General features: G+C 41.8%; 1 protein-coding gene across 1 annotated transcript; it reads right to left on the bottom strand.

The window, feature by feature from the left end:
- On the bottom strand, positions 1-27,644 carry LOC116376525 (bromo adjacent homology domain-containing 1 protein). The gene is made up of 7 exons (XM_031837494.1): positions 27,544-27,644; positions 22,840-24,612; positions 9,611-9,969; positions 6,854-7,013; positions 2,708-2,787; positions 2,447-2,538; positions 1-2,223 (listed from the first exon to the last, which is right to left on the bottom strand). Exons 2-7 carry the CDS (start codon positions 24,590-24,592, stop codon positions 2,034-2,036), a joined length of 2,634 nt encoding a protein of 877 aa, XP_031693354.1. The 5' UTR covers positions 24,593-24,612; positions 27,544-27,644; the 3' UTR covers positions 1-2,033.

The raw sequence follows: 27,644 nt of genomic DNA on the forward strand, positions 1-27,644 counted from the left end.
ATGGGATGTTCAAAATTTCATTTTTTTATATCCAAAACCCTGGTCTGTACTTCTCCACAACTTTGTCCCTGACCTGTTTGGAGAGCTTGGTCTTCACGGTGCCGCTTTCTCTGTGGTGCCCCTTGCTTAGTGGTGTTAGACTCTGGGGCCTTTCAGAACAGGTGTATATATATTGAGATCATGTGACAGATCATGTGACACTTAGATTGCACACAGGTGGACTTTATTTAACTAATTATGTGACTTCTGAAGGTAATTGGTTACACCAGATCTTATTTAGTGGCTTCATAGCAAAGAGGGTGAAAACATATGCATGTACCACTTTTACATATATATATTTTTTAAACAAGTTTCATTTCACCAATTTGGACTATTTTATGTATATCCATTACATGAAATCCAAATAAAAATCTATTTAAATTACAGGTTGTAATGCAACAAAATAGGAAAAACTCCTAGGGGGGGGGGATGAATAGTTTTGCAAGACACTGTACGTAAATGCCAACAAAAACTTGTGTGTGTGTGTTTCAACTATTTAACTGTACTAGAATACTTAAAAGGCCGTTAAAATGTTAAATATCGGTATCGTTTTTTGGGCAAGGAAAATATTATGGTTATTGGAATCGGGCAAAAATGTCATAACGGTGCATCCCTAATACAGTGCATTCAGAAAGTATTCAGGCCCCTTCCCTTTTTCCAAATTTTGTTACTTTATTTTATTCTAAAATTTATTAAATAATTGTTAATCACACCTCCTCCATGCTTGGGAGGAGGGAACCACACATAAGGAGATCCTCTGTTCACATACTCTGCGTCCTTGAGTAGTGGTTTCTTTGCAGAAATTCGACCATGAAGGTCTTTCAAAGTTCTCAAAATTTTCCAGATTGACTGACCTTCATGTCTTAAAGTAATGATGGATTGTCATTTCTCTTTGCTTATTTGAGCTGTTCTTGCCATACTATTGACTTGTTCTTTTACCAAATAGGGCTATCTTTTGCATATCACCCCTACCTTGTCACAACACAACTGATTGGCTCAAACACATTAAGTAAAGAAATTCCACAAATTAACTTTTAACAAGGCACACCTGTTAATTGAAATGCATTCCAGGTGACTACCTCATGAAGCTGGTTGACAGAATGCCAAGAGTGTGCAAAGTTGTCATCAAGGCAAAGGGTGGCTACTTTGAAGATTCTCAAATATATTTTGATTTGTTAAACACTTTTTTGGTTACTACATGATTCCATGTGTTATTTCATTGTTATGATGTATTCACTATTATTCTACAATGTAGAAAATAGTACAAATAAAGAAAAACCCTTGAATGAGTAGGTGTGTCCAAACTTTTGACTGGCAGTTTATATACTTTCTTGGCGGCCACGATTTATCACAGGGGAAATATAGGGGAAACACTGCAATCCTTTGTGAACCTGCACCTGTGGTTTCACTGCAGCCCAGACTGAACACACACCCACCCACTACGTCACAAATATAAAACCTCAGTGTGTGTGTGCCCTCACGATCACAGCTGCCTCAGAGACAAACACAAATGAAGAAGAACGTTGTCATTACGTCAGGCTCTAACATCAAAACAATGACGTGATAAGCCCAGTGTCACTCTGCTATAACAGCTCCTCTTCTTGTTAGGTCACCAACACGGCTGTTGATGCACATTGTATAGCGGGACATGGGGACCAGGACCATTAACTCTTTAAGTGGTGTGGAGGAACAGATCTCTGTGAAAGAATCCACCTCTCCCTTCTCCATGCCGGTATAGTTCTCCAGTTGAGGGAGCGAAAACTTCCGCTCCCTAGCTACAGTTGTAAAGGGGGCTAAGGTACCCACTCAGATATCAGTGGTCCCCCTTCGATACTTGATCCTTCAGCCTCCCTCCAGCTGACCCGAGTGCCTATCAGGGGTCAAGGGTCAAACACTTCAGGGGTTCCCCCTCTCATCCTTCAGCCCCATGTGTAGGAGTGTGTTTGCTCCACTAGGGGTGTGTGTGGGTGTGTTTGCGTGTCCTCTGCTGCCCCCTACTGCAGGTTCTTGAGGATGCGTCCGTAGCGGAAGTCGTAGACGTGGCGGCAGAGGTACACTAGTTCAGGGTTGATGTTGGCAGGAACCTGGCGGTGGTCGGGGGGGTTGAAGTCCGAGGTGCAGGGGACCACTCTGGCAGTGCCAGGGGGCGCACCCTCTTCACGCCGCTTCACCAAGGCACAAAATCTATATATGGAAAATGAAAGTGAGTTTTAATTGCATATTTTCTTCTCTTTCTTTCTTTACTTTATACCTCAAGTCAATTGACCATGCTACAGTGAGGTGTCTCTCCCTTAGAGTACTTCTAATGTCAGTGATGTGTAATATTACTCGCTAAAGAATGCCTAGTTTCACCTACAGTGTTAATTATGGATACATGGTGTGTGTGTGTGTGTGTGTGGTTTCTTACCTACAGTATTGTGCTAGTGGGAGAACATAGCATCTATCTTCGATGCAGGCCACACTGTTCTCGTCTTGATGCCGAGAGGCAAAAATCTCTTTCTGAATGGTGAGAAACAGACATACAATTATCAATCGCCACACAATCAAAGGTAATGAGATGAGATGGAAGAGAGGAAGCCACTTCAGACTACTGAGATGAAGGAAAAGAAGAGATGAGGAGAGGCCTCTTTAGACTACTGAGATTGAGCCATAGTTGAGTTGTCCTCACCTCACAGTGCATACTGGAGTCTTGCCCTCCCTGTGTGTGTTCAGGTCGATAGTACCAGAACAGGCTCATCATCAGCTCTCCTGAGGAGGGGAGACACACACACACGGTCAACACACACAGGCGAGCAAACACACACACACACATACATACACAACCACAGAGGAACAAAGGTACAGCTTTGCCAACCAACAGCACACACATAAAAAATACGACCAGTCTCTCACCAGACAGATATAAGCAGCATTTCAGACAAACAATGGTCCTCGAATAACACCACAGCCAGCAGACACAAACAACCATTCACAGCCTACAACAACCACACACACACACCCCAGCTAGCACATTTGGTTCCTTGGAAGTTGTGGGAACGTATGTTTTTGGTTTCACATTGGTTGTGGGAACAAATTCATACGTTTCCTGACTGGTAAAACTGAACGTTTTTTTTTTTACATTCTAAGAACAGAATAGAACACTTCGCCTGTTCTGGGAATATTTCATTTTAGGTTGCAGGGAGGTTCCCAGAAACTTTTACTCTGGTTCCTTGAAAGTTTTCCTGGGAGGTTTTATTCTAGGTTATATGGAGGTTTTTGAACGACTTCTTTAAAACTTTCACTGAATGTTTCAATAAGACTTTCAATAACACTGGTAGCTTATTTTGGGTAAACATTTTGAATGCCAAGCAGATAGGACACATGGAAATGAATTTCCTTAAGCATTCATCATGCAAACACATGTTTTATTGTGTCAAGGCCTCAGTGAGATTTGAACCTATAATCTTCTGTTCCCTATCCATGGAGTTAGTCCATTGCACCACCAGGATGGAGCCAGCACGCCATGTTTTTTTCACACATACAAAGCTGGTCATTACAGTCTATTCAAACAGACCCAATGGCAAAGGAAACAAGCACTCATTAAGATCAGATGTGGTAAATGAGTGGGCACGGCCAACACACCTGAGAACTTAACAAGATAGAGGACAGAGAGTTTTGTTGATACTGAGAACGGAATGTATGTTTTTAAATAACATTCTTAGAACATATTCACAACATTACTAAAGTTTTCTTGTTGTTTTTATGGACAGTTTTCTTAATTTTCTTGGAACAATTTGAGAACATGACCTTAAATGCAACCATGAGGAAACCTGTAGGAAACGTTATGCTGAAGTACTGAAATTCCCACAGAAGAACATTGTTTCTTAACATTTTATCTTAACTATTTGAGAACATTCCCAATGTCAAACCAGTTGGAGAATGTTTGTAGAACATTACCAAAATTGAAATTAAATGTAACCATGTTTGTACTTTTAGGAAACGTTCTGTTAAAGTAATGAAATACCAATACATACTTTTTTGGGGGGGGCTAAGTTCCTTAAATGAACTGGGAATGTTCCAAAGCCAAGCAACTATCCTGCACCCTTCCCAGAAAGTTGCAGGAAGGTTATATGCAAAATAAACAAACATAGGACAACCACGCTCTCACCAACCTCTAAGAAACATGGTTCTCAGAACGTTGTGCTAGCTGGGACTAGGGTTGAAAAGGGTTGGAAACTTTCCGGTAAATTTCCTGAATTTTTCCATGGAAAGTTAAGCCCGGGAATTTAGCTTAAATTCATCAGAAAAATTTACTTATAACAGTGAACCTTTTTTTTGTGGGATACACATAAGGCAATTCTAGGTCTTGTGGCATATTTTGGTTAAACTTTCCCCAATTCAATGGAATTGTAACCCTCTGCATGCACACTGATTTCTTCCATCACATGTGCAGTGCACTCTTCCATCACATGTACAGTGATTTCTTCCATCACATGTACAGCTGATTCTCAAGATATTTCACACTAATGAGATGCTATTGAGCTCACACTACTACACTGTCTGAGCCAAGGACTACAAGCTGTCTAGTAAGTTTTGATTACAATACTGGGTGGGGTGAATATATTTTATATGACATACATGATTTTTTGTTAACTAGTAAATAGTAGCCTACAGCAAAGTGTGTTTAACATGTATCTTACAAAGCAGTTGATTAATCTAACTGCTTAACTATTTATCTGAACATTGAATTGTATTTGGGTTTTTTTTACTAAATTTTTTTCAGAATCTTAACAGGAAAATGCCACGGGCACTATCTGATGGGTGGAGACAATTCACTGCAGCTAATGTAGAAGGAAAAGCTGTGTACATTTGCAAATACTGTGCTAAATCATATGTGAAGAATGCAACAAAGATGCAGAATCATCTGGCCAATTGAGAAATGCCAATGAATGTCTTGCTCGAGCTGTGTATGCAACTGGTTCACCTCTGATGCTCACAGACAATGTGTATTGGAAGAGATTTCTGAATGTTCTTCACCCAGCATACACCCCTCAAACCAGACATGCTTTATCTACTCATTTGCTGGATGCAGAGTTCAACAGATTTCAAGTCAAGGTCAAGCAAATCATAGAGAAAGCAGACTGTATTGCAATCATCTCTGATGGGTGGTCGAATGTTCGTGGGCAAGGTATAATTAACTACATCATCTCCACCCCTCAACCAGTATTCTACAAGAGCACAGACACACCTGTCTCTACATTGCAGATGAGCTGAAGGCAGTCATCAATGACCTTGGACCACAGAATGTATTTGCACTGGTGACAGACAATGCTGCGAACATGAAGGCTCCTTGGTCTAAAGTGGAGGAGTCCTACCGTCACATCACCCATTGGCTGTGCTGCTCATGCATTAAATCTGCTCCTCAAGGACATCATGGCACTGAAAACAATGGATACACTCTACAAGAGAGCCAAGGAAATGGTTAGATATGTGAAGGATTATCAAGTTATAGCAGCAATCTACCTCACCAAGCAAAGTGAGAAGAATAAGAGCACCACATTGAAGCTGCCCAGCAACACCCATTGGGGTCTCCTGGAGTGGAAGGAGTCTCTCCAAGAAATGGCCATATCAGTCTGCTGATATGGACAGCCCCATCAAGAGGATTCTCCTGGATGATGTATTTTGGGAGATAGTGGTAAGCAGCCTGAAACCTATAGCAGTAGCCATTGCATGGATTGAAGGAGACCATGCCATCCTGTCTGATGTTCAGACTGCTTGCAGATAAATGTAAGAGAAGAAATCCGTACGGCTCTGCCCACTTCACAGTTGCTCCAAGCAGAGGAAACTGCAGTTCTGAAATACATCAAAAAGTGTGAAGACTTCTGCCTGAAGTATGCTGGAAAGAGCATCCTGTCTGGTGCAGAGATCAACAAGGCCTATGGTGTCATCACTACCGTGTCTCGCCACCTTGGTTTGGATGAGGGAAAGGTTCTTGGCAGTTTAGCGAAGTACACTTCCAAGCAAGGGCTTTGGGATGGAGATGTAAGATGGCAGTCGTGCCAACATATCTCATCGGTCACCTAGTGGAAGGGACTTTGTTGCCTCCATCATCCTCCAAATTGCACCAACATCAGCCGCCTCAGAGTGCAACTGGTCCTTGTTTGGGAACACACACACCAAAGCACGCAACAGGCTGACCAATACAAGGGTTTGGAAAATGGCCAGCTGGGCAAATTTGAGGCTTTTTGGGCCTGACAACAAGCCATCCTCAACAAGGTTGGAAAGTGACCGTGAAGATGAGGCCTCAGAGTCTGATGTTCAAGTGGTGGACATTGAGGAGGTCCAGGGAGAAGACATTGACTATCATTAGACTATCATTTCACAGATTTATGTTGAAAACATTTTTGGGAGATGTGATGGATCATTGGGGATCATTCAATATTCCTTTTCTTTTGTTGTTCAGTGAAATCATCCCATGTGAAGAGTCAACTCATTTAATTAAAGTTCAATTCGTAACTAAATTGGAAGGATTTAATCATTTGCAATTATGTCTACTTATGATGAGGTAAAAGGTTTATGCTTCTGTCTCAATACGATATGATAAATATATCCAATGCAAAAAAACATCTACATTTAAATGGTATTAATATTAATTTGCATATACTTATGTTAATTCCCATATATGTCCGTTAATTCCCATATATTCCCGTTAATTACCACGGAAAGTTTCCACCTCTGAATATTCCCCAAAATGTGCAACCCTAGCTGGGACACACACACAGCCAACTATTATACCCCAACAACAGGTTAGGACATCCTGCTATTTCTCTCTCACCAGATTTGGGATCCTCCCAGAGCGCCGATATCTTGGCGACGTAGGGCAGGGACTTCTTCCGGGGACCGGAGCGCAGCAGCACTGTGTCTCTGACACGTATTACTTCACTGTCTCTCTGTACTCCTTCATAACACTGCCGCAAAGCCATCTCATCCTCCCCCTGAGACACACACAAGTACCACAAACACACCGTCAAAACACGACACACTTATCTTTATTCTCCAGCTACTGGCTACATCAGAAGTTTTCTATCAGAGAAATGGACCCGTACTATCGGCATACTCAACAGCATTTAAGAAATATATTACCTTCAACAGTGTTATCTTGTGATCAAGCCATCAATGTTTTGTGATTATTGGCTTCCTAAGAATGTTAGCTAACAATTGAGCAATTAGCAGGTTTGACATTTCAGTGGAAATACTACGACTATCAGCTTTTTGATATGCGGTTTAGCAAAAAACGATGTCCTGTATTATCGGAATGCGATCCCCAGTTATTGGCCACCTTACTATTTTGCTCAATTACAAGATGTATCCATTGAATTTTGTTCAAAAATGAGACACCAATCTCATATCTGAAGTGTTTACTAGATAGTTGACTAGTTGCCTTCTGTGGCCCCCCAAAAAATGACTTGCCTGAAATTCATTAGCTATATTTCAGAGGCAAAAAGTTGGATATTAAATTATGTGTGGTCTGTCGCGGAGTCTAATTTTACAATATACAGCGTGTCCTACAAAATGTGTATAGCTAGTAAGAAGGGTGTCTTTACTGTTATTTTCCAGTCCATTTAAATGTTGAGCTCGAGGTGATTTAATCCTCTAACTGCTAGTGAGTGTCTGAAGTTAGGAGGTCTCCGATGTTGGGGGAAATTTAGCTAGGAAGCTTGAGTTTTTACTCGCCAAAGTAACAACTTAGTGTGGTCAAAGACTTAGTAACTTAGTTGTAGTCATGATCTTGTAAACTATATCTACAAACAACTTATTTCTGGATATTTTCTAAACTACCCACAATGCACTATTTTTCAACGTCATATGGACCTTTGGCAGTGATTACAGCCTTGAGTCTTTTTGGGTATGATGCTACAAGCTTGGCACACCTGTATTTGTGGAGTTTCGCCCATTCTTCTCAGCAGATCCTCTCAAGCGCTGTCAGGTTGGATGGGAGTGTCGCTGCACAGCTATTTTCAGGTCTCTCCAGAGATGTTTGATCGGGTTCAAGTCCGGGCTCTGGCTGGGCCACTAAAGGACACTCATAGACTTGTTCCGAAGCCACTCCTGCATTGTCTTGGCTGTGTGCTTAGGGTTGTTGTCCTGTTGGAAAATTAACCTTCGCCTCAGTCTGTGGTTCTGAGCATTCTGGAGCAGGTTTTCATCAAGGATCTCTCTGTGCTTTGCTCTGTTCATCTTTCCCTCGATCCTGACTAGTCTCCCAGTCCCCGCCGCTGAAAAACATCCCCACAGCATGATGCTGCCATCCCCATGCTTCACCGTAGGAATGGTGCCAGGTTTCCTCCGGACACAACGCTTGGCTTTCAGGCCAAAAAATTCAATATTGGTTTCATCAGACCAAAGAATCTCGTTTCTCATGGTCTGAGAGTCCTTTAGGTGCCTCTTGGCAAACTCCAAGTGGGCTGTCATGAGCCTTTTACGGAGGAGTGGCTTCCATCTGGCCACTCTACAATAAACGCCTGGTTGGTCGAGTGCTGCAGAGATGGTTGTCCTTCTGGAAGGTTCTCCCATCTCCACAAAGGAACTCTAGAGCTCTGTCACAGTTACCATCGGTTTCACCTACCTGACCAAGGCCCTTCTCCCCCGATTGCTCAGTTGGGCTGGGCGGCCAGCTCTAGGAAGTCTTGGTGGTTCCAAACTTCTTCCATTTAAGAATGATGGAGGCCACTGTGTTCTTGGGGACCTTCAATGCAGCAGCCATTTTTTGGTACCCTTCCCCAGATCTGTGCCTCGACACAATCCTGTCTCGGAGCTCTACGGACAATTCCTTCGACCTCATGGCTTGGTTTTTGCTCTGACATTCACTGTCAACTGTGGGACCTTATATAGACAGGTGTGTGCCTTTCCAAATCATGTCCAATCAATTTTTAATACATTATGGGCTATTGTGTGTAGATTGAAGAGGATTTTTCCCTAATCCATTTTAGAATAAGGCTGTAACGTAACAAAATGTGGAAAAAGAGAAGGCGTCTGAATATTTTCAGAATACACTGTATGAAAAGCTGAGACTCTCACGAACATGTTTTGCTCACAAGCTACACATGAGTCATTACAAGGTAAGGAGTTTTTCAACATAGAAGATAGAAAATCCCAGGACATGGTGTCTATAATACTGTAATAAGCTCACATAGCTACTGTCACAAATGCCAAACTCCACACAGTTGTCACTGAGTAGTAGGATATTCATTACCCAGTGAGCAAATCATTTATGTACTCACAGCATTCATTTAAAGTCATTTTTTGCTTTTTGCCTTCTCTGTTGTTGTTGTAACCTCTTGTCAATGAAACTCATGAATACAGCTGTCAAATTGTTTTGTGTTATACTTGTAGCCCTGGTTGTCCTGAAAATAGAATGGTAAAACACTTCATTGTGAGGCTAAATATAAGGGCTGGACATGCAGACAAATGAAAGTTAGATAACCATAAGCCAATTGAAAGCTATGGAATGGTCAGGTTGCCATGGTAGTATGAGGGAAGAAAATTCTCAGTATCTCAACACATAGACACACAAACTCTTGATCCAACCCACCGCAATGAACACTTCTTTCTCCGTGGGCACTCCTACAGGCAGCCACCCATTGGTGGCCCGTCGGTGGCTGACCCTCTTCTGCTTGGCTGGGGACAGGCAGGGTGTCGGGGCTGGCTGTTTCTGCGACAGCCTGGTTCTCCCCATGGACAGATAACCGTTAGGTGGCTTGGTGCTCTGAGGGCACTCCCTGGCCAGCTTCAGTCTAGCATGGGGCACTCTGCGGTCAGACAGGGGGGTGAGGAGATGGGGCTTGGCCTGGGTGGAGGAGGGGGTGGTGTGGAGGGGGCAGCCAGAGAGTGGGAGGGAGGGGGAGACCAGGAGGGAGGGGCTGTGGTCGCCTTTGGGGGAGGAGTAACCCTCTGGAAAGAGAAAGAGAGAGAAAGGGAGGAAGAGAAGCACTGCTGAAAAAAACAGCATAGACCAGCATAAATTTGAAGCTGGTCCGACCAGCATGGTCTAACTGGTTCTACTGGCCGACCAGCATGGTCTAGCTGGATCAGTCTTCATTGTGTTTTCGCTGGTGACCAGCAAAAGCTAAAGCAAAACCAGCATCAAGTCACATTATGCGGGACTGAAAAGTGATTCCCACAATCTACATTCAGAATGACTGCCAGAGTTAGAAAAATTGTATAAATGAGACTACCTAAACCATCTAAACTGGAACAACCATTTCAGGAACAAGTGCAATAAGTCCAACTAACAGATTGGACTAGTTGAGAAATAAGTACAGTCCATTTAAGTTTTTTTTGTGTTTTTTTAAAACTATTTTCTACATTGTAGAATAAAGTGAAGACATCAAAACTATGAAATAACACATATGGAATCATGAAGTAATCAAAAAAGTGTTTAACAAATCTAAATAGATTTTAGATTTTAGATTCTTCAAAGTAGCCACCCTTTGCCTTGATTACAGCTTTGTACACTCTTGGCATTCTCTCAACCAGATTCAAATGGAATGCTTTTCCAACAGTCTTGAAGGAGTTCCCATATATGCTGAGCACTTGCTGGCTGCTTTTCCTTCACTCTGCGGTCCAACTTATCCCAAACCATCTCAATTGGGTCGATATCGGGGGATTGTGGAGGCAGCACTCCATCACTCTCCTTATTGGTCAAATAGCCCTTACACAGCCTGGATGTGTGTTGGGTCATTGTCCTGTTGAAAAACAAATGATAGTCCCACTAAGCGCAAACCAGATGGGATGGCAAATCGCTGCAGAATGCTGTGGTAGCCATGCTGCTTAAGTGTGCCTTGAATTCTAAATAAATCACTGAGTGTCATCAGCAAAGCACCCCCACACCATCACACCTCTTCTTCCATGCTTCACGGTGGGAACCACAAATACGGAGATCATCCGTTCACCTACTCTGCGTCTCACAAAGACACAGCGGTTGGAACCAAAAATCTCAAATTTGGACTCAGACCAAAAGACACATTTCCAACGGTATAATGTTCATTGCTCATGTTTCTTGGCCCAAGCAAGTCTCTTCTTCTTATTGTAGTCCTTTAGTAGTGGTTTCTTTGCAGTAATTCGACCATGAAGGTCTGATTCACAGTCTTCTCTGAACAGTTGATGTTGAGAAGTGTGTCTTTCTCTGTGAAGCATTTATTTGGGCTGCAAATTCTGAGGCTGGTAACTAATGAACTCCTCCTCTGCAGCAGAGGTAATTCTGGTTCTTCATTTACTGTGGTGGTCCTCATGAGAGCCAGTTTCATCATAGCGCTTGACGGTTTTCACGACTGCACTTGAAGAAACTTTCTTGAAAAGTTCTTGAAATTTTCTGCATGGACTGACCTTCATATCTTAAAGTAATGATGGACTGTCATTTCTCTTTGCTTATTTGAGGTGTTCTTGCCATAATATGGACTTGGTCTTTTGCCAAATAGGGCTATCTTCTGTATACCACCCCTACCTTTTCACAACACAATTGATTGGCTCAAAAGCATTAAGGAAATAAATTCCACAAATTAACTTTTAACAAGGCACACCTGTTAATTGAAATGCATTCCACCTCATGAAGCTGGTTGAGAGAATGCCAAGAGTTTGCAAAGCTGTGGTCAAGCAAAGGGTGGCTATTTGAAGATTCTCAAATCTAAAATATATTATAATATGTTTAATATATTTTGAAATGGTTACTACATGATTTCATATGTTATTTTATAGAAAATAGTACAAATAAAGAAAAACCCTTGAATGAGTAGGTGTGTCCAAACTTTTGACTGGTACTGTATGTTATTCATCTTTGTGTAGCACAAGATAAATCAACTGATTTATCAATCAATGTACATGCAAAACCACAGATACTGAAACAAACAATTCTGAAAAGCAAACTGCAATAGAGCATGCTGGGAAATATGATAATGATGGGTGTGGTTTTGCATACCAGCAAAATTCTAATAACTTGGGAGTCAACCTCACTTTGTACTGAACGTCTCGGTTGCCAGCGACCTGAATTTCCTGCTTCACCACTGGATCTGTGGGTATGATAAAGATTGTTAAATGATTGGAACCAATAGACATTCTATCACTTGTCCCTGTAGAGGAACCCTTTTGAGTGCCACGTAAAACCCTTGGATTTTTAGAACCCTCTCACAAGAAACACTTGTGGGTTCTTTGTTTTGTCCCTGCAGGGGAACCCATTTAGATTCTATGTACAGTGCCTTCAGAAAGTAGGCATATTTACACCCCTTGACTTTTTCCACATTTTGTTGTGTTACAGCTTGAATAAAAATGTTTTTAATTGAGATTTTGGGTCACTGGCCTACACACAATACCCCATAAAGTCAAGTGGACTTTTTATATTACATTTTTTTTAAATAAATTAATAAAAAATGAAAAGCTGAAATGTTTTTAATTTATTAGTTTTATTTGTATTTCCCCTTTATTTAACCAGGTAGGCCAGTTGGGAACAAGTTCTCATTTACAACTGGGACCTGGCCAAGATAAAGCAAAGCAGCGCGACAAAAACACAGCGTTACACATAAACAAACATACAGTCAATAACACAATAGAAAAAGTATATGTACAGTGTGTGCAAATGCAGAAGAAGAGTGGAGAGGTAGGCAATACATAGGCCACAGAGGTGAAATAATTAACATTTAGCATTAACACTGGAGTGATAGATGTGCAAGTAGAGATACTGAGGTGCAAAAGAGCAAGAAGATAAATAACAATATGGGGATGGGGTAGTTGGGTGTGCTATTTACAGATTGGCTATGTACAGGTACAGTGATCGGTAAGCTGCTCTGACAACTGATGCTTAAAGTTAGAGAGGGAGCAAATAAGTATTCAACCCCTTTGTTATGGCAAGCCTAAATAACTTTGAGTAAAAATGTGCTTAACAAGTCACATAACATGGACTCAGTTGAGCAGTGAATTTCTAACACAGATTCAACCCCAAAGATGAGCATCTATTGGAAGATGGGTAAAAATAGAACAAGCAGACACTGAATATCTATTTGAGTATGGTGAAGTTATTCATTACACTTTGGATGGTGTATCAATACACCCAGTCACTACAAAGATACAGGCGTCCTTCCTAACTAAGTTGGCGGAGAGGAAGAAAACTGCTCATGGATTTCACCATGAGGCCAATGGTGACATTAAAACAGTTACAGAGTTTAATGGCTGTGATAGGAGAAAACTGAGGATGGATCAACAACATTGTAGTTACTCCACAATACTAAACTAAATTACAGAGTGAAAGGCACTAAAGTAAAACTGCAAAAAATGTGGCAAAGAAATTCACTTCATGTCCTGAATACAAAGTGTTATGTTTGGGGCAAATCCAACACAACACATCACTGAGTGCCAATCTTCATATTTTCAATTACAGTGGTGGCTGCATCGTGTTATGGGTATGCTTGTCATCTGCAAGGACTATGGAGGTTTTTTTAGGATAAAAATAACCAGAATAGAGCTAAGCACAGGCAAAATCCTAAAGTAGAAACTGGTTCAGACTGAATTCCAACAGACACTGTGAGACAAATTCACCTTTCAGCAGGACAATAACCTAAAACACAAGGCCAAATCTGCACTGGAGTTGCTAACCAAGACAACATTGAATGTTCCTGAGTGGCATAGTTACAGTTTTTACTTAAATTGGCCTGAAACTCTATGGCAAGACTTGAAAATGGCTTTCTAGCAATGATCAACAACCAACTTAACAGAGCTTTAAGAATATTTAAAAGAATAATGTGCAAATATTGTACATTCCAGGTGTGCAAAGCTCTTAGAGACTTACCCAGAAAGGCTCACAGCTGTAATCGCTGCCAATGGTGCTTCTATAAAGTATAGACTCAGGGGTGTGAATACTTACAGTTGAAGTCCCTGGAAGTCTGTGTTTCAGACATAAGGATGTGGATGGTGGCAAATGTTCTATTTTTTAACTTGGACAAAATAGAGATGCTTGTTCTAGGTCCCAAGAAACAAAGAGATATTCTGTTGAATCTAACAATTAATATTGATGGTTGTACAGTCGTCTCAAATAAAACTGTGAAGGACCTCGGCGTTACTCTGGACCCTGATCTCTCTTTTGAAGAACATATCAAGACTGTTTCAAGGACAGCTTTTTTCCATCTACGTAACATTGTAAAAATCAGAAACTGTCCAAAAAAATCTTAATCTGTCCAAAAATGATGCAGAAAAATGTATCCATGCTTTTGTCACTTCTACTGCAATGCTTTACAGTACTTTCCGGCTACTCGGATAAAGCACTAAATAAACTTCAGTTAGTGCTAAACACGGCTGCTAGAATCTTGACTAGAACCAAAAAACTAGAACATATTATTCCAGTGCTAGCCTCTCTACACTGGCTTCCTGTTAAGGTGAGGGCTGATTTCAAGGATTTACTGTTAACCTACAAAGCTTTACATTGGCTTGCTCCTAACAATCTTTCCGATTCGGTCTTGCAATACATACCTACACGTACACTACGGTCACAAGACGCAGGCCTCCTTACTGTCCCCAGAATTTCTAAGCAAACAGCTGGAGGCAGGGCTTTCTCCTATCGAGCTCCATTTTTATGGAATGGTCTGCCTATCCATGTGAGAGAAACAGACTCGGCCGCTGGCTTACTGGTGCTCTTCCATGCCGTCCCTAGGAGGGGTGTGTCACTTGAGTGGGTTGAGTCACTGACGTGATCTTGCTGTCCGGGTTGGCACCCCCCCTTAGGTTGTGCCGTGGCGGAGATCTTTGTGGACTATACTCGGCCTTGTCTCAGGGTGGTAAGTTGGTGGTTGAAGATATCCCTCTAGTGGTGTGAGGGCTGTGCTTTGGCAAAGTGGGTGGGGTTATATCCTGCCTGGTTGGCCCTGTCCGGGGGTATCGTCGGACGGGGCCACAGTGTCTCCCAACCCCTCCTGTCTAAGCCTCCAGTATTTATGCTGCAGTAGATTATGTTTCGGGGGGCTAGGGTCAGTCTGTTATATCTTTTGATTTTCTCATGATGTCAAGCAAAGAGGCACTGAGTTTGAAGATAGGCCTTGAAATACATCCAAAGGTACACCTCCAATTGACTAAAATTATGTCAATTAGCCTAACAGAAGCTTCCAAAGCCAAAGCTGTTTAAAGGCACAGTCAACTTAGTATTTTGTAAACTTCTGACCCACTGGAATTGTGATACAGTGAATTATAAGTGAAATAATCTGTCTGTAAACAATTGCTGGAAGAATTACTGTGTCATGCACACAGCAGATGTCCTAACCGACTTGCCAAAACTATAGTTTGTAAACAAGACATTTGTGGAGTGGTTGAAAAACGAGTTTTAATGACTCCAACCTAAGTGCATGTATTTCTGTATTTAATTTTTTAATGAATTTGCAAAGAATTATTATTATTATGTTATTATGGGGTATTCTGTGTAGATGGGTGAGAAAATATCAATTTAATCCATTTTGAATTCAACTGTAACACAACAAAATGTGGAATAAGTCGATGGGTATGAATACTGAAGGCACTGTAGACCCTGTCATGAAGAAGCCTCTGGTTACAGAGTTCAGTCATTTGTCCCTATGGGGTACCATTTTGGGAGTCACAGTATAACCCTTTGATTTGTCCCTGTAGGGCAGGGATCGTCAACTAGATTCAGCTGAACGACAATTTTTTTCTTTAGCAGATGATCGGGGGGCCTAGACATAATTACAAATAATTTGTAGACGGCAAGAAGTCCAAACAGATATATGCCTAAAACATAATCATTTCAAACCTTGCTTATATTTGTATATGGTCACGTGTCTTTCTATCATGCGCGCAAATACCTGGGAACAGATTTCCTAAAGTAAAATCCCTTGGAGCTGATTTCCTGATGTTTTTACGATCTTTCATATCCAACAATGAAAACTCAAAACACAGACATTTGGGTTTTTTTCTCTGAAAACTTGGGGGCCAAATAAAACCACCCGCAGGCCGAATTCGGGGAACCCTCTTCAGTTCCATGTTGAACCCTCTGGTTCCAATGTAGAAGCAATGACAATTATACTTATAGGATACTAAAGATGTGCTTATGGCACACTCTGTAAAAAAAAAATGTAATTTTACAGAACTTTTCCCGGCTACAGAGTTGCAGTAAAAATACAGTATTTTTACAGATGAATTAAGGTGTGATTGTGCTGGTGAGGGCTCATTTGCTTATTTAAGGGGCATGGTCTGAAATATTTAGTATTTGAGCCAACCGTTTGTGGAAGTGTTGTACCTGTTTAAGTGGTTTTATCGTCATGTTGATTAAGGTTGAGCACTTAATTTGTCCACTCAGTTCTACAATCTTTGTAAGCGCTTGTGACGATCAAGAGCTGCACTGTTAACTTCTTTGGGATAGGGGGCGGTATTTTGACGTCAGGATGAAAAGCGTGCTCAAAGTAAACTGCCTGCTACTCAGGCCCAGAAGCTAGGATATGCATATTGGTAGATTTGGATAGAAACATTCTAAAGTTTCTAAAACTGTTAAAATAATGTCTGTGAGTATAACAGAACTGAAATGGCAGGGGAAACCCCGATGACAAACCATCCCAAAAACATTTTTTTCATCCGATTTCTGGCACTTTTTATAATAGGGGCGAAATCGTGCCCGATTGCAGTTCCTTGGGCTTCCACTAGATGTCAACAGTCTTTAGAAAGAGTTTTAGGCTGGTTTTGGAAAAATGAGGGAGAAGAAGTAATTTTTCTAAGGGCTCCCATTTTGGCTGTAGTGTTTCCATGCGCATGGCCGAGAGAGCGCTTTTTGTTTATCTCCGGTAAAGACAATAGCGATTTTCCGTCTTAAATTTTATTGTTTATTTGCGTATTAGGGTACCTAAGGTTAGATTATAAACGTTGATTGACTTGTTTGGATAAGTTTATTGGTAACGTTTGGGACTAATTTTGTATGCATTTTGACCGATGGAAACCGAGTGGATTATTGACTGAAGCGCGCCAGCTAAACTGAGTTTTTATGGATATAAAGAAGAAATCTATCAAACAAAAGCACCATTTTTTATGTAACTGAGACCTTTTGGAGTGCCAACAGAAGAAGATCTTCAAAGGTAAGGCATATATTATATCGCAATTTCTGACTTTCGTGTCGCAACTCCCTGGTTGAAAAGGATTTGTTATGCATTTGTGGGCTGGACACTGTCCTCAGATAATCGCATGGTTTGCTTACGTAGTAAAGCCTTTTTGAAATCTGACACCTTGGCTGGATTAACCACAAGTTAAGCTTTATTCTGATGTATTGCACTTGTGATTTCATGAAAGTTTAATATTTATAGTAATTTAAGTAGTAAGTTAAGAAGTTGCAGTTTCCAGTAACTTAATGGCAGTTGGCCATCGGGGAAGTTCATGTTTTTGCAGCAAGTTGTTATTTTAAAATGTACAGTAACTTACTGTGGCTGATCTCTGTCACGCTCACTGATCTGATGGTGTGGTAGGAAGATCAGTTTGCTGCCAACCAAGATTTTGAGGCCAGGTGAGGCTGGGTCCCAAGTGTGCTCACCATAAACAATGCTTAGTAGTTGTCACCGAATGTTATAAGCTTTCTTTTAATAAGAAAATGTTCAATGAGCTACTGGCAGCTAGTTGCAAGTACATTTTACAATAACTTACTGACATCTGGTTGCCAGTTAAGCTGCCAAGAAGCTACTGGCTGTTCGTTGCCTATGAGTTACTAGCAGTTACTGGCTATTAAGTTAATGCAAATTTTACAATAACTTAGATAATGCAAAATTCACTGCAACTTCCAGGCAACTAACGTCCATTAAGTTACTGTGACCTTAATGTCAGCTCTTTAATGTCACATGCTCTTACAAAGTTTGCAGAACTAACAGTGTTAAAAAGAGGCGGCCAACCTTTGACAACATAACCATCAACCACTTAAACTGGTACCACCCTTCCACTGACGGTTGCCACAAATACACATATATTAAACCCAAGGTTTTCTGTTAGCTGGCATTAGCTGGCTTTTGTCTGATAATCAAATGAAACGCTGACAAAATAAAACTGTTGCTGGCCAAAATGACCGTGAGAAAAAAAATCAAATTGCAAAATAATGCTTTTTATTAATTGATGGAAATACCAGGTCGATGGAAATACATTTGACAGTCATGCTTATCGGTCTATGGGATCATTTGCATAATAGTGGAATTAAATTGGTGTGCGTGTATTTTCGTTAGTCATCATGTAGCCTATCTTATTTATCCAACACAACTATCACGCACGCACAGCAAACACAGCCTATTTTTGAGTGTGATTTCTCATGCAGCTCCTTTTCATTTTATAAGCCCATTCATTGCGTAACAATTCTAAATGCAAACGCGTGTTAAAAAAAGTTTTGGTGCACTTTCAAAATGAGCTATGCCTACAAAAAAAATATTCTCAACCGTTAGCCTAACATGCTGACCAGACCGGACACGTCGCGTGCGCGAGCGTAGCAAAATAAATGTAGAAATCCATGTTATTCAATTATAGCACCCACACTGCTCGCGCGTGCGCGCCAATGAGCATCTGCGATGCCAAGGGCTAAAATAGAACCCCTTTCTATTTCTAATGCAGATCTTCCTGTAAGTCCTGCCTCTCCTATCTCCTCATTGGTTTATAGAAGCAGGTACCCACGTGCCATCTCCTCATTGGTTATACCCACGTGGGTGATTGAAAGACGAACTGTTTTGCCGGTTGTTGTGGTAATACTACGAAAGTGTAGATGCCAATCACCATATAAGATCAAAGATGAAAAAGCCTGGAAGGAGGAGAGATGACTAGAAATGATTCAGTTAGCCGTTTTATGTGTGGATTAATTGTCGGAGTAGAGGACCTTGTGCATTTCAGGTAAAATAACAACTCAATGTTTATATCCCAGGACAACTTAGCTAGCAACAGCAAGCTAGCTAAATAGGACAAATTAGCTAGCAAGTGCAAGCTAACTAGCTAAATTGCCATACATGTTTAATGCTTTTCGACCTGTCCCCAAATTGGTTCAGAGTTTGTTTTGATATTTTAACATGCGTGTCGTGATCGCGTTTTGTGTAGGGGGACAAAATACATTTATGCACGATAGTGCACAATAGCGCAAGTGCGCAGCCGGTTTGGCTTCCGTGTAATTGAAGCGCGCCTCCCATTCACCATTCAAGTGCTGGCAACAGGCTATCAGCGCGTCACCACCACTTTACAATGTGAGTTGGAGTCAGTATGCATTTTGAAAACATAGGCCTACTTAATTGTTTGAAACCTATAAAAATGCTTTACTTCATATTATGAGGCATGTCTTACCTTGCTTTAAAGTAGCCTATAAGCAAAACCGACCATGGAAACGTGGAGGCAATGATTTTATAAAGACTTCATAGGCGGCGCAAGAGTTTCAAGTTTGGAGAACCTTACAATTCATCCTACAATTTCTACCGATCTGCCAGTTATGATTTTCATATGCGCATTTTCGTGAAACAGTTTAATTTCAATAATAAAATTTGCTGCAGGAGGGACTGGTGCACTTCACAAAATAGATGGCATCATGATGAACAAAAGTATGTGGATATATTGAAGCAACATCTCAAGACATCAATCAGGAAGTTAAAGCTTGGTCGCAAATGACAATGACCCCAAGCATACTTCCAAAGTTGTGGCAAAATGGCTTAAGGACAACAAAGTCAAGGTATTGGAGTGGCCATCACAAAGCCCTGACCTCAATCCCATAAAAACCTTGTGGGCAGAATTGAAAAAGTGTGTGCGAGCAAGGAGGCCTACAAACCTGACTCAGTTACAACAGCTCTGTCAGGAGGAATGGGACAAAATTCACCCAACTTATTGTGGGAAGCTTGTGGAATGCTACCCAAAACGTCTGACCCAAATTAAACAATTTAAAGGCAATGCTACCAAATACTAATTGAGTGTATGTAAACTTCTGACCCACTGGGAATGTGATGAAAGAAATCAAATCTGAAATAAAACATTCTCTCTACTATTATTCTGACATTTCACATTCTTAAAATAAAAAACGTCTGCTTCCCTTTCTATATGTCTTGATTAGAGGTCAACTGATTATGATTTTAACGCTGATACCGATACCGATTAATAGTGGACCAAAAAAAGCCGATGCCGATTAATCAGACGATTTTTATATATATTCGTAATAATGACAATTACAACAATACTGAATGAACAATGAACCCTTTTATTTTAACTTAATATAATACATAAATACAATCAATTTAGTCTCAAAAAAATAATGAAACATGTTCAATTTAGTTTAAATAATGAAAAAACACAGTGTTGGAGAAGTCAAATTGTAATATGTGCCATGTAAAAAAGCTAACGTTTAAGTTCCTTGCCCAGAACATGAGAACATATGAAAGCTGGTGGTTCAATTTTCCCAGTTCTTCAATATTCCCAGTTAAGACGTTTTAGGTTGTGGTTATTATAGGAATTATGACGCGTCGACTATTTCTCTCTATACAATTTGTATTTCATATACCTTTGACTATTGGATGTTCTTACAGGCACTTTAGTATTGCCAGCCTAATCTCGGGAGTTGATAGGCTTGAAGTCATAAACAGCGCGGTGCTTCAAGCATTGCTAAGAGCTGCTCACATACACAGTATAGTGCTGTTTGAATGAATCAATGCTAACGAGCCTGCTGCTGCCTACCACCACTCAGTCAGACTGCTCTATCAAATATCAAATCATAGACTTAATTATAATAAACACACAGAAATACGAGCCTTTGGACATTCATATGATAAAATCCGGAAACTAGCATTTCGAAAACAAAACGTTGATTCTTTCAGTGAAATACAAAACCATTACGTATTTTGTCGAACGGGTGGCAACCCCAAGTCTAAATATTGCTGTTACATTGCACAACCTTCAATGTTATGTCATAATTATGTAAAATTCTGGCAAATGAATTTTGGTCTTTGTAGGAAGAAACACAGTTCGCAACAAAACAAATATACTTCTGTGTATTGATTTTAAGAAAGGCATTGATGTTTATGGTTAGGTACATTTGTGCAACGAATGTGCTTTTTTCGCGAATGCTCTTTTGTTAAATAATCACCCATTTGGAAAAGCTGAAGTAGACTATGATTCAATGATAAATTAACAGGCACTGTATTGATTATATGCAACGCAGGACAAGCTAGTTAACCTAGTAATATCATCAACCATGTGTAGTTTACTGCCCCCCCAGTCCCAAAGACGTTTTGAGTAGCTTGGATGAATAAGGTGCCCAGAGTAAACTGCCTGCTACTCAGGCCCAGTTGCTAATATATGCATATTATTAGTAGATTTGGATAGAAAACACTGATGTTTCTAAAACTGTTTGAATGATGTCTGTGAGTATAACAGAACTCATATGGCAGGCAAAAACCTGAGAAAAAAACCAACCAGGAAGTGGGAAATCTGAGGTTTGTAGTTTTTCAAGTCATTGCCTATCGAATATACAGTGTCTATGGGGTAATATTGCACTTCCTAAGGCTTCCACTAGATGTCAACAGTCTTTGGAACCTTGTTTGATGCTTCTATTGTGAAGGAGGGGGGAAAGGGAGCTGAATGAGTCAGAAGTCTGCCAGAGTGGCATGAGCTGATCATGCGCGCTCACGTGAGAGGTAGCTGCGTTCCATCGCATTTCTACAGACAAAGAAATTCTCCGTTTAGAACATTATTGAAGATGTATGTTAAAAACATCCTAAAGATTGATTCTATACTTCGTTTGACATGTTTCTACGAACTGTAATATGACTTTTCGTTTGAACTTTCACCTGGACTTGCCCGCGCGTCGTGAATTTGGATTGTGTACTAAACGCGCAAACAAAAAGGAGGTATTTGGACATAAATTATGACTTTATTGAACAAATCAAACATTTATTGTGGAACTGGGATTCCTGGGAGTGCATTCTGATAAAGATCATCATATGCTCTGTCCAAACTGCGAGCTTCCCAAATAGGCAAGTTTCTAATTTGAAACAATCCGCAGCTTTAAAAAAAATCTAATGGTTCTCATTTCCTCTGTAGCTAAGTCATGCTTTATTTGATTTATTTCTGTATAGTGAAATTATTTATTTCAATTTACTTCCCTAGCATATTCGCCGGGCCGACTGAAATACTTCCTCATATGCCACTCTCCTGTCCTGTTTTATATCAACTTTCTTTTGCTGTCCATAAACAAAGACAATCTTAGTATATTAGCAACCCATCCTAGTTGTTGCATCATTAGATTCCACCTCATTCTACATTTCTAACTGATATTTTAATATCTGTTACATATGGAACCACTCATCAGGTGCACTGTTCAACATTTTGGCAAATGTTTGAAAATGATGTTTTATTGGCTGCTTCATTACAGGAGTTGCATGTTCTGTTAAGATGAATTACCATAATCTAAATCTGATTTCGTTCATTCTGAGAACTGTGGGTGGATGCCCTGGGTAACATAAGGGTCCGGTAAATTTTTCAAATAGCCGGTAAATTAAAATCTCCCGGTCACGTTGTCCACCGCCACATTTTACTAACGGAAACTCTGATTAGACCACGCTCCCCAAATATTCTCATTTACTTGTCCCCAGCAAAAACACAACGAAGGCTGATCAATAGCGAAAACACAGCAAAGGCTGGTCCCCAGCAAAAACACAATGAAGGCTGGGCCCCAGCGAAAGCACAACAAAGGCTGGTCACCGGCGAAAACACAACGAAGGCTGGTCTTTGCTGAAACATTTATATCAGCATATAGGGCCAGTAGACATATGTAGACATAGGACAATGTCGTCCTCTTACCTGTCTTGAGGCCGTGTGTAAACCCGGAACAGCCTGTGGAGAAAGAGCACCCCCTGCTGTTGACCGGCTGCATGGCTCTGTAGGTGTAGCCGCTGACACGGCAGGCCTTGCTGTAGTAGGGCGAGCCCACTGAGCCACAGAAAGCAGGGTGGGCCAGTGTCGAGGCATGGGACACCGGAGGACCCAGCAGCTTGGACCCAGACACCATGCCGGGACACATTGTCGAAGTGCCAAAGTTCAGAGGTCTCGAGCTGAGGGTGGTCGACGGAGCTCCGGGGTGTGCGATGTGGACGTAGTAGCTGGAGAAGCAGGCGGGGTCGGCGGTGCAGAGGCAAGGGTGGGGGCTGAGGGTCAGGGCTGCATGGGAATGGGGGTGGGCCACGGAGGGCGATGTCACCAGGCACTCCCGCTTCATAGGGGTCATTGCAGCGTTTAAAGGTCGTTCTTCTGAGTCAGCATAGGCCTTCTGACCCAGGAACAATGCTAGGCGGTGGCAGTACTCCACAGAACCCTCTGGGGGGCAGCAGTAGTACGGTCTCAGCTCTGCCTCAACCTGCTCCTCTTTGACGACAGGCTTCAGCGGGTAGGCTAGCATACTGCGCGACTGGTAGCCTGGTTTGGTTAGCCTGTGGGTGCAACCTCCAGACTCCCACTCCCCTTTGGGCTCAAAGTTGGACTTCTTGCAGCCTCCCTGTTCTGGAATCGACTTCCTTCCCTTCTGCTTAGGCTGGCGGCCACACTGTTTAAGATTCAGTCGCGGTTGCTTCTGCTTCACATCAACTGATGCGGCGCTCGTGGTCTTGCAGTCGGTCGTCGTAGTCGATGTTGGTTTCACTCGCTGTTTGCTAGTTGCGGAGGTGCTCGTTAACTTTAGCAGCGCGGCAGCGTTGAGTCCGGCTAGCCGTCGAGGAGCAGGGGTGTGTAACATCTGTAGAGTCATCATCGCAGTCTCTTTCTTCTTTCCTTTATCTGGTTTGGTCCGTTTCTTGGAGACTTTCTTGGCCTTTTTGGAGCGTCGGCACAGTTCAGGCTTGTGCAATATGGAGGCCTTGCTGCTGCTGGCTCTTTGAGCTTTAGGACCTCCGGCCACCCCGCCACTAGCTGGTTCTGTCCCCAGGGTTGACTCACCGCTGGAGGGCTCCTCCTGCTCTCTCCTGGCCTGTTTGCCAGCCGGCTGGGTCTCGTTGGGTCTCTCCAACAGCAGACTGTTCACCGCCTCAGCGTTGAGAGAAGCTAGACGTCGCTTACGCGGCTCTGGAAACGGCGACTCCTGCACATCACTGGTGGTTTTGGATATCATTTTGCGAATCATCTTCTTCGCGAGGAGTTTCCCCTTGGCTTCACCTTTTCCTTTGCCCAGTTTATTGATCGGGGATTCAGGTTTGACGGGCGGTTGGGTAGGCGAATCATTCCCCCTCTCATTGGTGTCCTCCTGCTCCTGGATGTCCTCCTCCAACCGCGTGAGTAAAACGTGACAGCTAAGTCCCTCTTCCTCCGAAGACCCTCCCCTTCCTCGTAAGGGATATGATTTCCTGCCCCGCCGCCTATTCCGTTCCGGCGTCTTCTCCCGCATCTCTTTAACCCCTCTCCTTCCTCGCTTGGTCCTACACTTCTTCAAGGTCCTGCCGAATCGCAGCGAGCGCTCAAGCCATGCCCCGCCCATGGTCTCACCATGTGGCCTATGGGGGCAGTGTTCCCGCCTCCCTGTGCTGCGGCTCTGGCTGAGGGAACCTTCGTTCCGGGCGTGGATCATCACATGCTGCACCACTGGGCCTGGGGAGGAGAGACAAATTGTTAATGTCACTCCTATAAACAGGATAATACTGCCTGGGTGGTATTCATTAGCCACCAAGCGGAAGAAAACGGACTGAAACTTTGAGGGATTACCTGAAGTTGTCCAATAAGAAACTTCTTTATTTTCTTATTTCTCATAGTTTTTGTTTTGCTACAGTGAATACAACCCTAGTATCTTTTCAATCCCTAGCCTATCGCCTAATCCCTTCCATGTATATACGTACATACCCCTTCAGGTTTCACTAATACAATTTTGGTCTCTAGTCCCTTATCCTAACCCTTCTACCCATCTGAAAAGACTGGACAGATGAAAACACTATAGAAGCTCCACTTATGGAGCAAAGAGTCTTGGAGGGCTAGATGGAACATCATTATACTGCTTACTCATACTCTCCTATCCATTTCTTACAGTTCCGTAAACACTGGAGTGGTAGGGGCCCCTAGGGAAAGAGCTTAGGGTCCAAAATAAAACCAGGCCAACACGAGCCACATACCACAGAATACCAGAATACCGCATACCATCTTATCCATATTCACAACAAACAAAAATCCCCGGAGAGAGAACGGTGTATTCAAACGTGCCAAAAAATCCAGTCTACCATCTTATCATTAGGGATACCTACCTACCTTAATTCATGTGTGAAACATACGTCTTAATCAATAGTTTGGTAGAATCAGGATAATTTTTTGTCCCAGAAAAACACTCTAAAAGTGATGAATGTGCCTTATGAAGAATCCAAACAGCCAATACAAGTGCTTTGATTATCAACATCCAACAGTAGGCCTATTGATGGTTATTGGCGCTGCCCTACATGTTCGGGATTTTGTATTAAAGCTGAAAAAAGCTACTCATTATGTCCAAATTATGAACAATAAAATGAAATACCCTATACACTCACATGTATAATTTTTCAATAAATCATGGAAAATAGAGAGGTGCGCGACTAAATATTGCCGTTATCCATTTCATTTATCCGCAGGCCGCCAGTTACCAATCCCCTGTGCTAAACAATAAAAATAAGGGCCACAAAAAGGAATGCAGCAAAACTGAAGTGCATGCCAACGCAATCAAAACAAATGCAAAATAGTCAAAACAGGATTCCTTCCTTATGAGATCGTGTGAGGGGTCAGGAATTCCATCTGCACAGGGACAATGTTCTGACACCTTTTGGCATTCTAAACGGACAATCTAATTTTTCAGACATTCTAATCCATCAGGCATTCTATACTGAACCAAAAAATTAAACACAACATGTAAAGTGTTGGTCCAATTTTTCATGAGCTGAAATAAAAGTTCCCAGAAATCTTCCATATGCACAAAAAGCTTCTTTCTAACAAATTTTGTGCACAAATTTGTTTACATCCCTGTTAGTGAGCATTTCTCTTTTACCAAGATAATCCATCCACCTGACAGGTGTGGCATATCAAGAAGCTGATTAAACAGCATGATCATTACACAGGTGCGAGTTGTGCTGTGGACAATAAAAGGCCAATCTAAAATGTGAAGTTTTGTCACACAACAAAATGTCACAGATGTCTAAAGTTTTGAGGGAGCATGCAATTTGCATGCTGACGGCAGGAATCATTAACAGAGCTGATAATTTAATGTTAATTTCTCAAGCATAAACCGCCCCAAAGTCGTTTTAGAGAATTTGGCAGTACATACAACCGGCCTCACAACCTTTTGTGTGGAAAAACGTATCCTGATTACCTGGGTCTGGCTCCCCAGAGTGTGAACTTGGGACCCAAGTGGGTGGGCTTATGACATCCCAGGCCCACTCATGGCTGTGCCCCTGCCCAGTCGTGTGAAATCCATAGATTAGGGCCCAATGAATTTATTTGAATTGACCGATTTCCTTCTATGAACTGTAACTCAGTAAAAACTTTGAAATTGTTGTATGTTCTGTTTATATTTTTTGTTCAGTGTATTTCAGCAAACATTCTACATACAGCAATCATTCTAAAATCAGCAGAAACCAATTAGACAACATGACATAATGTTTGTATTAAATCATTGTTACATGAATGTAGAGCCCAATGCCACCGCTTCATTCGCTTCATTCGGCAAACAAGTTACAAAACAACCATATCCTGTGTAGCCTAGTCTACAGGCTATTAACACAGACACCTAATAAACGTATCTAGCTACTGTATCTTGCCTACCATGTCTCTGTGCAAGCTACTCCACGTTTAGACAAATGCAGATAAACACTTATTTCAATGACCAGCCATTAACCTATGTAATTACACCTTAACACTGTATGAAATATGGGGGCAATGAGGGACCAACAACTTGCCCAAAATACCCCGTACAGGGTAAGGTGTTTTGAACTGATGCGGGGGTATTTTGAACACTTTCTATGCCCGAATTAAAAATATAAAACACGAGGCGTCGGCTTGTTTTTGTCGTTAAATGGTCTTCAGGTAGTCTACAGTCCATCTAAATCGATTCAAAACACTGAATGTAACACCGGAGCTTCGCTCTGGTAACCCATTTAACTTGATCAAACATACCAAACGTCCGATAGTCTACTTGAGGACATCGGGGCCGACATACAGTAGACAGGCTGCGCCTCGCTCGCTTGAAGTCTGTGAGTAGCCTGCCATCCGAAGTAACTGCTTCATCTATGGGGCTATGGGCGACCCGAACACACATCGCGGCCAAAATAAGACTGCCACAATCACATATTCCATGCCATTTATGAAAATAATATCGAAATAATTCGATTTTCTAACACTATTTAGTATGAAACCCATGGATATCGCATGCTAGCAAGCTACAGCTATCGATTCTGCAAGGCAGAAGCGAAAATAGGTTCTGCACTCCTTTTTGGACGGGCTCGGAACGCAACTTCAACACCCGGCACTCGAAAACCGTTACGGAAGAAATATTTAGAGATATTAACTTACACACTCCGTCATACTGTGCCTGGAGATGCGTCGAAATAGTTATGGACTGGTGTGATGGCTGAACTGATCTCCGTACTGGGGGAGAGCAGAAGAGTAGAGAG

This window comes from Oncorhynchus kisutch, linkage group LG12 (genome assembly GCF_002021735.2).
Source record: "Oncorhynchus kisutch isolate 150728-3 linkage group LG12, Okis_V2, whole genome shotgun sequence".
Taxonomy (NCBI): domain Eukaryota; kingdom Metazoa; phylum Chordata; class Actinopteri; order Salmoniformes; family Salmonidae; genus Oncorhynchus; species Oncorhynchus kisutch.

Coding starts and splice junctions, on each gene's coding strand:
- LOC116376525 (XM_031837494.1), bottom strand. CDS start 24,592: ATGATCCACGCCCGGAACGAAGGTTCCCTCAGCCAGAGCCGCAGCACA. Junction 9,970..22,839: donor TACACACGGCCTCAAGACAG/GTAAGAGGACGA, acceptor TTCTCTTTCCAG/AGGGTTACTCCTCCCCCAAA. Junction 2,788..6,853: donor CTGGGAGGATCCCAAATCTG/GTGAGAGAGAAA, acceptor TCCCCTCCTCAG/GAGAGCTGATGATGAGCCTG.